The 12,373-nt window shown below is 44.1% G+C and overlaps 1 protein-coding gene across 10 annotated transcripts in view; it reads left to right on the top strand.

The window, feature by feature from the left end:
• The window catches only part of LOC119161094 (rap guanine nucleotide exchange factor 2), a 720,936-nt gene that overhangs the window by 669,639 nt on the left and 38,924 nt on the right, over positions 1 to 12,373 (top strand). For all 10 annotated transcript variants that reach the window (XM_075879936.1, XM_075879935.1, XM_075879938.1 and 7 more), the window contains 9 exons: positions 214 to 580; positions 1,786 to 2,089; positions 5,541 to 5,605; positions 6,081 to 6,246; positions 7,731 to 7,907; positions 10,040 to 10,139; positions 11,126 to 11,253; positions 11,770 to 11,853; positions 12,064 to 12,138. In XM_075879936.1, the coding sequence (XP_075736051.1) occupies positions 214 to 580; positions 1,786 to 2,089; positions 5,541 to 5,605; positions 6,081 to 6,246; positions 7,731 to 7,907; positions 10,040 to 10,139; positions 11,126 to 11,253; positions 11,770 to 11,853; positions 12,064 to 12,138 (1,466 nt within the window). The remainder of the gene's footprint in view (positions 1 to 213; positions 581 to 1,785; positions 2,090 to 5,540; positions 5,606 to 6,080; positions 6,247 to 7,730; positions 7,908 to 10,039; positions 10,140 to 11,125; positions 11,254 to 11,769; positions 11,854 to 12,063; positions 12,139 to 12,373) is intronic.

The raw sequence follows: 12,373 nt of genomic DNA, 5'->3' as shown, positions 1-12,373 counted from the left end.
GTAGAGGAAGATAGAAAGGGCTTCATTATAAACACCAATATCAGCCTTGTAATGGACCATGGCAACTTGATGGCTGCGTAGTGCTGTCACACAGACAAACTGAAGATTTTATTGTTGGGTCTTTTAGCGTTTAGTGTGCTCGGGAGTGTGTAACACCATTAATGCATCTCTCTGTCTCCCCCGTCCCCTTTTACAATATATTGGAACATCCAGAGTTTAAGGAGATGCTGAATAACCCAGAAAAGGCTATGCGTCCACGTGGTCGCAAGAGCTCTGAGATTTTGCGGCTGCAGCCTGATCCACGCCTCCGGCTCTCGTCGCACCTCGAGTGGAGTGATGTAGTTGGGCTCCCACTTGGGGTTGGTGGCTTGCCACTGGGGGTTGGCTGGGGCGGCCAGCACTCGTCATCTGCAGCAGGATCCCCCGCACCAGTGGCCTCTGTGTCCTCATCAGGATCATGTGCAGGAAATGGGGATGTCTCCTGCAAGGAAGACAAGAAAGGGTTCATGACACTAGGCCACCGGGCTAAGCTCAAGAAAGCTTTGGCCAAGATGAACTTCATCCCCAAGACACTGAATGTGTGAGTTTGCAGTGTTGATTCTTATATGCAGAGGGCACCTGAGGCTTCCGGTGGTGTCTGTGTTAGCATTAAAAGACACCTGACACCAAGTTTGGAAACTCGAGATGCTTGTGTTCTTTGATAGTCCTGCATGCGGGGCCACCTCTGACTCATTATTAGTGGCGAGCGTTGCCTAGAAGATATCTTAATTTGGTTTTAAAATAAGGGTGCGTGCTCCTCCGGTTATTCAGGTACAATCGACGTTTTCTGTGGTTTCACGTAGATAGAGGATCCTCTTGCGACGTTGCAGAGGTCAAGAACGTTTGCAGGGCATGCACAATACCCTGACTGGCACCTGGTGCGGACTATTCTTCGTCGCCTCTCTCGCTCTGTTATCGGGCTTTCTAAGAGAAACATGCCTAAAGCAACCACAAAGTCTTATTATTCAATGCCCGTGGGTCCCCCTATTTGGAAGGCGTGTTTCAGTGTCACCTAATGAGCGCATGTAGTCCCAGACACTGCTCGGTTGTGGGGCACTAGTTTCTTATGGTATTTAGCTGGGTATTTTGAACTGACACAAAATAGTTCTGAAATAATGCCGCTAGCATTAACTGTACGATGCGTTACAGCATTTGTCATACAATTTCGGCATTACCAGACACAAAGCTACAAATGATCGCAAAAACTCTCAAACAAAACTTTCACTGTCAGGGGGCCTTTAAAGAAGAGCGTAAGCCTCGGGGCACTCTTGATTACAAGGTTGGGCCCAACAAACAAAAGCTTTCGATGTACATGGGCTTCTAATGCAGTCGTGGACAGACGAGGACAGAAGTGCTGGCAGGGTTATTGTGAACACTGTTGAAACCACACTGCACTGAGCAACTGTATATTGCACGACTTTCCATTGAAAAATTTGAGCCAGAAGTACCTTTAGGAATATATCACTGCCCGGTGCCTTTATGCAATGATGAGGTAGAATATTGTAAATATTTCTTGATAATTATTATGAAAGTTTTGCTTCCTTTGTTGAAATGCAGTGTTACTTTCCAGCTGCTAGAGGCAGGGAGGGCATAAAGTAGTTTTATTTTGGATACCATTCCTCTGACACTTAGAAACTGCTCTTTTATGTCAAGTGTAAGGTATGTAATTATGTAAAAGTGGTACTGATATACTTTGGATTGGAAGAATTAAAATTTGAGAGCTTTTACTTTTCTTCATCTTTACAGGGAGTCTCAACTAAACAGTTCTGATGACAGCCTCTACTCTACGCACAGTGGGTCAAGTGTAGGCTCCGGCTGTGGCAACCATCGGGTTGGTCGCAGCGGCTCGTCTCCAGCCCATGCCATCACACCAGGAAATTGCGGCACTGGAGCAGGCCAATTGTATCACAGTCACAGCAACCCCGATTTGAGCTCGCTCATTGTGACACCCCACTGTGAAGGGGCAGACGCCCCTGGCCGCGACTTTCCTGAGCATGTGTTGAAGGTGTACAAAGCAGACCAGACCTGCAAATACCTGCTCATCCATAGGGTGCGTGCTAGTACTTTCTGTCATCATTTCTTCTGTTGTTCCTATATAGCCTTACTGGACGTGATAGCTGTGGAATTTGTTGATCTGCCTTGTTCAGCTCCTGGTTGTAACGGCTTCATGATGGGAGGGGCAAAATGCAAGAACACGTGCGCGTCGAGTTGTAAAAACACAAAAAAGCACTCCCAATATAAAAAATTAAGCTCTTGTGTACATTAAGTGGAGACGCGGGTCGAAAAGTCGCGGTTTTCCGGAAAATTTTCGCTTTTTTTTTCCGGCTGTATTGGCATCCTTGGATTATAATCTATTACTTCTGAAAATATCAAGCTGAAATTCGCACGAGAAATTATCAAAAAATGCTTCCAAGTGGGCAGCGGTGACGCGAGAAATGCGCGAAAGTCGTGAAAAACGGCGAAGTTCGCGTCGTCCTGTCGCGAAAACGACTTGTTGGCCGCCATTTGCAATCGTGCACGCATGCTGCGAAGGCCGTATCCTTCATAATCCACTAGTAGCCAGTCTCGTGCCTTCACGCAGAATAAACAAAAAACGAGAAAAACAACGCGTACGTCACGCGTTTCGAATATCGCGGCACACAGCGCGAGGCCGCCATTGGACGGCGGTGCGCTCCACGCTCCTCCCCCTCCTATCTCTCCGGCAAAAGAGTGAAGCCTCGGACGTCGCGATCGAGTTTTTCTGCGTTTCTCTGCATTTTTGCGTCATGGCAAGCCCGAAGAAGTGCAGTTCAGATAATCGAAAGTTCAGAACTCGCCACAAGTATCGAGGGAAACGGCGTCGGACGCTTCGCAAAGCGGCAGCGAACGACGATGTCGCCCCCGACCAACGCCCCGACGCTCCGACTTCGGATAGGCCTAACACCGTCACCGAACCCTGCGACAGTGGTTGTGAAATAGCCGCTGCCGTGGAATTCGTCAGTGCATCCCAAAGGAAGATTGGATTCTTCGAGAGTGAACGTAGACCGGTAGATGCTGCTACTGGGAACATGCTGCTTTGCGAAATCGATGCGCTGACGGCACTTGTGGCGGGTGCGCAATGCCCAACCTGCCGCGAACGGAAGCTCGGCGTGCGAGAGGCAGCTGGAAAGCGCAAAGGACTTTCGGCATTCCTCGAACTGTGCTGTCAAAATTCTGATTGCCCTGAATCTGCACTTTGGTTCACGCACACGTCGAGACGTACTGCTTCGGCCGGGGACCAAGGAACGAGCGCTCGTTTTGACAGCGGCAGCTCGCGTGACAGCTTTGCTGTAAACGTGAAGGCAGTTCTGGCAGCACGCGCTATAGGCGCAGGCCACGACCAACTTTCACGATTTTGTGCGATTCTCGGTCTTCCGAGCCCGATTGATCACAAGACATTCAACGGCATTTGCAAGAAGCTCCATGGTGCGGCGATGACGGCAGTGAGCAAAAACTTGCACCAGGCACGAAACATCACGAAGGACGCAGTCGGCGGCAGAGATGTGCCAGTCATGTTTGATGGCACCTGGCAGAAAAGAGGTCATAAAAGCCACAATGGAGTGGGCACAGTCGTGTCCCTGGACACGGGGCTCTGCCTCGATTTTGAAGTTCTTTCGAACTACTGCCATGCTTGCAGTATACACAGGGACCTTGGGGAGGATGAAGAGATATGGCGAGCTTTTCATCTTCCAGTTTGCCAAAAAAACACTGACTGCTCATCCCATGCAATGGAACCTGCGGCAGCTGTCAATATATGGCAGAGGACCTTGTCTTATGAAACTCCACTGCGATTCACCAGCTTCCTAAGTGATGGTGACAGCAAGGCCTACACTGCAGTCTGCGAGGCAAATGTATACTGTGACACCCCTATTGACAAAGAAGAGTGCACGAACCACGTTGCAAAGCGCTTGGGAACTGCCCTACGGAAATTGGCAACGCCACTGCCACGAGGCGAAAAACTGAAAGATGCGACAATAATAAAACTACAAACATATTACAAGATTGCCATCACGAGCAACAAGGACAGTGTCCAAAATATGTACACTGCCATATAGGCATCGTATTTTCATTGCTGCTCCAGTGATGGTGCCAGTAGCCACAACTTTTGCCCCGCGGGACCAAATTCGTGGTGCAAGCACAAGCGTGCGGAAGCACTGGGGGAGTCTGCACCACGCCACACCCCACTGTTGACGAAGGCTCAAGGATTGGCAATTATGCCTATCTACAAGCGCCTTACAGAGGAGAAACTCCTTATTCGGTACCTTCATGGCAAGACACAGAATGCAGCCGAATCGCTGAACAGCAAGATATGGCTGCTATGTCCAAAAACAAAGTTCACCTCCAGAACAACTGTGGAGACAGCCACCGCTCTTGCTGTACTCTGGTACAACAAAGGCCACAGGGGCTTTGAAGAAGTGCTCGAAGGCATTGGAATTCTCCCCTCACAAGATCTGGCCACACATGGTGACCACTGTGACGTCATGCGCATCAGGAAGATGAACCTGAAGCAAACTGCAGAAGCGAGGGCACACCGTCGCAACACAGCGAAGAGAGCTCGTGTTGAGGACACTGACCGCAAGAGCCGTGAAGGACCAAGCTATGGTGCAGGGGACTTCTAGACACTTGCAGTGCATTCAAGGCAAGGTACTTTTCATTGTGCCCCAATTTGATGCAAAAAGAATGATTTCCTAATAAATGCCAACTTTGCGAACTTTCAAACTTGTTTTTCTCATTTTCATTTTTTGTGACAGTTTCACGTTTTCCGGGCAGCCTTTTAGAAACTTATATTCATTGTATAGTAACGAAACTTGGCACACATATTCTTTAACACATGCAGAATGCAAATATCTACTCTAAATTGCAATGCCTACCAGCATTAGTTGTGAAAATATTAGCTTATTGTTTCAAGGGAGATTGAAAATAAGTCATTCAATACAATTTTTTTTTCTTGGTTCCAATATTTCTGTGACATATCTATATAGATATTTGCACTTTTCTATCTACCAAGAGTCAAATAAGATCAGACACAGTGCTTTTACTGAAAGTTTAGTACATAAAAGAGTGCCCGCAAAAAATGTAACTTTTTGCTATTGTTTATGGCATAACTCAATAATTATAGCAGCTACACAAAAAATGATTGCATATTTGAAATCTGCATGAAAAACTAGACTAATAACAAACTTTTCAAGTCTCTATTACTAGAAATAAAAAAAAAACTTTTTCGAGGAGCGTCTCCCCTTAAGTGGGTGAATACCTACTTCTCGGTGCTTTTTTCTTCTGTAGTCTGTGCTTCTTGCCGCATTACATGTTCATTAAAGACACTTGTTTAATAATTCTTGGGGGCATTCATTTTTCTTTTTCATTATTGCATTTTGTTTTGTTCAGCAGTTACGTTTTATGAAATGTTGAATGTACATTGCATCAAGGAAAAACTATGATAAGGTAAAGTTTTGGTTGACACTTCATCTTTGTAATTCCTGCAGGAAACAACAGCGCGCGAGGTAGTGATGCTGGCACTTCGGGAGTTTGGAATCACAGACTCTAGCAGGTAAGGAACTGTTGCTGTGCTGGTTCTTGAATCGTTGGCACTGTCATATTCTACACCTTACTGGTAGAAGGGGCAGATGAACACAGTTGGCACTAATCTACCCTGGCATCTTTCATGCTACTCTGGGTGCTGTTTTGTACAGTTCATTACTACTTTGCACCAATATCTACCATGTTGCTCTGTGCAACATCTAGCCCCTGCCTGTCACAATAGCAACATGTTATCAGAACGAGATAACAGGTCGAATTATCAATTGCACTGGCCACATATTGATGGAGCCACTGTGGAAAAACTCATTTACTAAGTTTGAATGCACATTAAAAACACAAGTTGTCTGAATGTTCTCCCTTTCCTTTATCATTGTTCCTTTTTTCTATCTACAGTTCATATACGTCCACATTTCATTTTATAATTGTGGGATGTCTCAAGCTCTGCACTTTTGACATTCCCTTTCTTGCTTTTGTCCTGTTTGCAGCCTCTACTCATTGTGTGAAGTGTCTGTTGGAGAAGGTGGCTTAATCAAGCAACGCCGCTTGCCAGAGCAAATGCAAAACCTGGCTGAAAAGATTGGTCTCAGCAGTCGATACTACTTGCGCAACAATGCCTCCACTGATCCTCTTGTACCTGATGACATGGCTGCAGTGAGTGCCTTTTTTGTTATTTATTTGATCAAGAGGGTGTGATGCTTCAGCAGTTGGACGGAGTTTATTTCTGCTGCAGTAACTGAGAGTATAGAAAAACTGCTTTTGCATTTCAACGCAATATGCACTGATATTTTAGTCTAACCTTGTTATTTAAAAATACTATTTCGTGCACTCTCGTTACACAGAACCCGAAGGGACCAGAAAAATATGTTCTATTTAACAGGAGTTTATTTACTGAGAAATTAACTGGGGTGCAGTAGTACAAGTACTCCACAAATCGTATCAGTGTATCTACTCCGTGCACCTTTCTCCTCCATTGTCATGTTCCGCGCCATATCAAAGCAAAGAGGGGGTGTGATCAGCGTTGCCAATCTGGGACAAAATGAAGTCTTTCTCCTGTTGGAGCTTTATAACGAAACGGGGAAAATTCACCACTTTGTCCTCATATGCTAATTGATGGAACAGCCGTTTTTTTTTTTCGCTCATAGACGGTTTTTATTTTTCAAGTTTTATTTCGACAAACACGTTGGTTAGGTCGTTGCACTTCGTTTTTTTATTTGCTCATCGATTCGCCTTTTTTTTTTTTTTCTTCAGGGTACGGGGACTGCGTTCTAACTGTACTGCTGGGGGTAGAATCGTTTCTGATCACGGCAAAGTTCAGGGTGCACCTGATGTGTGCGGAATTTAAAAAAATTGAATTTTCTGCGACTAAGTTAGGGGGGGGGGGGGTGCACCGATTATGCGAGTAAATACAGTACTTGTGCAAATATTGTTGTGATGACCGTATGTATAACCATGACGACTAGTTCGGATGCCTTGCAGCACAACGTTAGATTTTTCAGACTCTGGTAGCCTGATCAGCTGCAGTGTTGAATGCCATGACATGTTAACCAAGCAGTGTTTACATTTTTCTAACGTTTTCGCACCGGAAGTATGTGGCTGTATAGCAAGCCAAAAAAGTCCAAGAAAGTTTTCAATCAATCAATCAATCAAATCGGCCGATGGCCGTGAACTTTGTGTTTATGGCACGGAGATTTGGGTTTATGGCATCATTTGTCGAGAAGAAGCAAGCAACTTATAGCTGACTTGATGAGTTAATTGTCAATTCCAGGCTGCATGCTGCACTTTAATGTTATGCTCACACATTTTCTGAGCCCTTGACTACTGATGGCAGCGTTTTCTGAGCATGCTTAAAAGGTATTGTAAGCCCCCTTTAAGGAGTGTATATTATGAAGCTGGGTTTGTGTGTAACCATTACTCATCCACAAATTATTTGCTCTTTTGTGGTATGCATCTGGTGATCAATACAGAGTGTAAGGTCATGGGTTCACTAGGCTTTTTGTTGTTTGTACTGCAATGCCTATTCTGCCTTGTGGTCTCCATGTATATCCAGAAAAGAGTGGCAGATAATCCTGTGAAGTTTAAGCTCCATTGGCCATCTTCCATCTCTGAATGAACGGTTTTATTGTTTCTGTGTGCAGGAGCTCCTACGCGAGAGCCAAGTGAACTTTCTTCAGCTGAACAGTGTGGAGGTGGCAACACAACTAACGCTGGAGGACTTCAGCATCTTCCGCCAGATTGAGCCCACCGAGTACATCGATGATCTTTTTGAAGTCAAGTCTGCTTATGGGTCACCTATGCTGGCCATGTTTGCGGAGGTTTGTTGCTTTTTTTTCTTTTAATTTGGTTTCGCTCTACTATAGAAAGTGTGCACCGAGCCAGTGGCTCCGTACAGCTGTGCGAAAAAGAATGAAATGAACTGGGGTGCTCCGTGCAGCAGCCCACCCATGAGCAGAGTCGTGTCAGGTTTTTAGTGGTGCTTTGTAGTGTCACATGTGAATTGCTGTGTCGTATACGCCAATAACTGTAAAAACTACGCACCCAGAACAAAGTGTCTCAGTTTTCCACTGACTATGCTTCAGAAAGCAGCGGGAACACTGCATTAGTGTACGCTGCTTGAAGCAAGTGATCTTGCGGGCACGTTTATGAAGTACATGCAGCTAGTTCATTGTGAATTTACTCCCCATGCAAGTTAACTCGCATTTTTACCGTGCTGAAGGAACGGAGGGGCAGCCAGAAAAGTTTTCTCGAGTCTGCAGTCTAAAATTCGTTGGCGGATTGAGAGATCCAGCAATTCTCTATAGTAGGCTGCTGAAGAAAACTGGAAGCTTACAAAGAGAGTTCAGCTTAAATTGAGGACGACACAGGGAGCGATTAAAAAAAGAAAATGATTGGTGGTAACCTCAAGAATCAAGAAGAGAGCAGAGTTGGTCAGGGATCATAGTTGAAATCAAGAGTACATGGACATGGGCTGGGCATGTAGCACATATGCAGGATAATCGCTGGTCATGAAGGGTAACTGACTGGTTTCCCAGAGAAGGCAAACGCACACAAAGGGGAGACAGATAGTTGGGTGGGCCAATGAGATTAAAAAGTTTGCAAGTATAACATGACAGCAGAAAGCCCAAGACCGGGTTGATTGGCGGATCATTGGAGAGGCCTTTGCCCTGCTGTGGGTGTAGTCAGGCTGATGACGATGATGATGACGCTAGTGCTGTTTTTCAGCCGTATCACAGTTCGTAAACAGTAACATTGGAGAAAAGGTTCCACATTCCAGGGATCATGTGTCGCGGACCCTGAGAATTTTAAATTTTATTCCACATGTACTGCCATAGCCCTTGACAGTAGTACTCTGCGTGCAAATGAAGCCACGCTACGCCATATTGCACTACGTGACAGCTGAGATATTTTGTGCAAAGCGGGCACTGGACGAATTTACTCAAGGATTTATGTAGCCCGAGCAACGACTTTGAATGCATCTGAAATACTGTACAGAAAACATCGGGGAAGTGCCATGCATTACTAAATGAAATACGTTTTAAGTGAGCGCATAGCAAGGTATTGTCTAGCACATGTCAAGCACAAATGCCATTGTTTACACTACAATAAGCCGGCATAATGACAAGAAATAATGTTTACAAACATTGATGGTGAATCTTTGCGCTGGTCGGCTGCATTATTGGCCTTTTCAAAACACTTTGGCACTCCTCTGTTAAATGTCTCATTGAAGACATAATTGATTCCATAAATTCATATCCTTTATCTTCATTTGGAGTCCCAAAAGAATCGTGCACTGTTAACTTTCTAGAAGCCTACCCGTTTGATTAAACCTGTCGCCTCTGCGCACACACACTTGCATACAACGCAGGTCTAACTGACGGAGAGACAATTCGTAGTACGCCAGCTCAAACTGAAATGACCGCAACTGTCTGCTCACGGCGCTGGCGGTGAATTGGTGCAGTGGAGTGCTGCGCCACTTGTAGGTGCCGCACATTTCCCATAGGCTGAGTGGCGGTTTTGCCTTTGAAATGGCTAGTGCTGAAGAATTGGGGAGATGCTAATTGTTCTGTATCGAAAACCAACTTGGCCAGTGTTTAATCTTTATGTTGCTTTGTTTCAATACACCAGCCTCTGTTGTGTCTTTTTTCATTTCCGATGGAGGTGGAAATGTCGTAGGCCCGTGTGCTCAGATTTGGGCGCACGTAACCCCAGGTGGTCAAAATTTCCGGAGTCCTCCACTTCGGCGTCTCTCATAATCATATGGTGGTTTTGGGACTTTAAACCCCACAAATCAATCAAATCAATCTGTTGTGTCTTTTTTTTTGCACAACATATAGTAAATACTCTTGTTCATTCAAGGCCATAGAAATTTTTTTCGTAATGTTTTTTTTTTACCTTCCTTTCCTATGCCTTGTGTATTAACATTAGTTTATGGCTTGTTGCTTTACAGCTTGTTAACCGCGAGATGTTCTGGGTGGTCTCTGAAATCTGCGGAGAGACTAACCCCCTCCGGAGAATGAAGACTGTGAAGCAGTTTGTCAAGGTGGCAAGTAAGTTTTGCTGCTGTAGCTTTTCTTTCCTTTATTATTTCTTGTCATTGTTTAGAAAGGGAGGTGGTACAATTATTTTATTCTTGGTGAATAAGCGGCGTAAATTCTACGGGCTAATACTAAATTGATGTCCAGTGTTTGAATAGCATTCTAGCAACCTCTAAATGCTTGTTTTGAGCTAAAAAAAATACTTCATTTTATTGAATATGTTTCAAGGGTCTACATGCACATGGTGTGATCTAAATTGCTTGGCCCCCCAATAGCAGTGTATGAAATTGAATATACAACGTGCTACCTTTTACGGTCCAACAGGCAGAGGTACTTTTCTCTGCCTGAAACATACCTAAAAATCAAAAGTGTGGCCAGAAAGCGAGCTGACACCACCACATGGGCACAGCATTTTTCTTGCGTGTACTTTAAATAAATTTTGGGATTGGATGAGGCCGACAGAGCGCTGCACATCAGCAAAAATGGCCGAGTGAGAGTCGAAACTATGGAACTGCTTGCGTCATTGTTGAGAGATGAGGGGCTTTTCAACATAGCAATCATGATGCTTCCTCATCCCGCAATAGAATGTGGTGCTTGTAGTACTCGAAAGCATAGCATTTGGGGGCTGTTACCTTGAGGAAGACATCGCTGAAATGCAAGTTTGTCCACCACACACCCTGTGCTGTCAAAAACATGTTCACCAAGAATAAAAAAAAGCTAAGCTAAGCTAGCATTTTTTGACAATATTGACGTATCAAATATTCTATGTAACCTAAATTATTTGCCTTTAGTGCACCTTTAAGCACATTTCTGATCGAGAAACACTTGCTACATTCTGTGACTCTAGCTTTTATGCAGTTGTGTGCCCGAGCATATAGCTTGCATAAGAAATGTTGTGCGAAGCCGGAACATTTTTAATACACACTTCTCCGAAAATTCGCCTATATATAACTGTTCTCCTGTTTAATATTAATTATATTTTTATTTTTTTCAATCAGGGCAATGCAAGGAGTGCAAAAACTTCAATTCTATGTTTGCAATTCTGAGTGGCTTGGGACATGGAGCAGTGTCGCGGTTACGATCCACGTGGGATAAATTGCCAACCAAGTACCAGAAGATGTTTGAGGTATGTGCTAGTTATAACTCCAGCATGCTACTTTTTCTGCATGCTACTTTTTCTATGTGTGTAACCATTATCCTAAATATTCTGTGTGCTTATTCATTTTATCATGTCTGGTGGTTATATTACAAAGTGCCCAAGTGCGACAGCTAGTTTACAATCGGCACTGGCATTTTTGCAGTTTGTCATTTGAGCCTGTTTCAGGACCGAAGCAGTTTGCACATAATAGAGGCGCAGTTGTGAAATAACAATAAGTAACTCAAACCCAGCACATTTCAAAACCAGTCTAGCTTGTTTAATGGTGAAGTTGGCAGAGGTGTAATGGGGCTTGAAAAAGTAGTATGCTTTCTCCTGTCAGTGATGTGCATGAAATATTACTCTCAAATTTTCTGGTTGGTGAGGGTGTTGTCCTGAAATGTTCACCAAGTTATACGAGTAGCGTTTGTATTTTTACCAGATACAAGTCACTGACTCATGTGAAACTTTTGCACGATTTTTTTTTTCATTTTTTGTTTTGTTCAGGATCTTCAAGAATTAATGGATCCTTCAAGAAACATGTGTAAATACCGTAACCTCATCAACAGTGAACAGACCAGACCACCAATTGTAAGTTCAACTTGTTCAGCCTTTCTGTATTTTCTTCTTGGGGAACTAAAATAATTTCATTCATTATACTGTAGCAATTAACTAACTTGCCACCCTTAAGTGATACTGAATATTTAATTAATTAAACATAGCTGTTAGAACAAATGGAGTGGTACATATTTTCACATTTCAGGTTTCTCTGGCTAAATAATGTTCATTGTTTTTTTCTAGATACCCTTCTATCCTATTGTGAAAAAGGACCTCTCTTTTATTCATTTCGGGAATGATACCATTGTGGACAATCTGGTGAGTGTGTGCCCCAACTATGCAGAGTGCAGGACTTCGGAACATGTACCATGCCTGGAGCAGGTGTTTCATGTAAAAAAAAAATTGCTAAAAAAGGTGTCCTTAAGACTTTCAGTAAAGTTTTGACAAAAGCCACAGGACAGAGCCACAGACGGTAGTTTGAGCCCCCGTGCTGAAATATGCATGCATGCAGCTGTCACAGCGTCGTGTGGTATCCAGTCAGGAAGGTGGAAAT

This window comes from Rhipicephalus microplus, chromosome X, assembly GCF_043290135.1.
Source record: "Rhipicephalus microplus isolate Deutch F79 chromosome X, USDA_Rmic, whole genome shotgun sequence".
Classification (NCBI taxonomy): Eukaryota; Metazoa; Arthropoda; class Arachnida; order Ixodida; family Ixodidae; genus Rhipicephalus; species Rhipicephalus microplus.
Note: the sequence above shows the minus strand (reverse complement) of the source record. Positions and strands in the feature narration are given on the sequence as shown.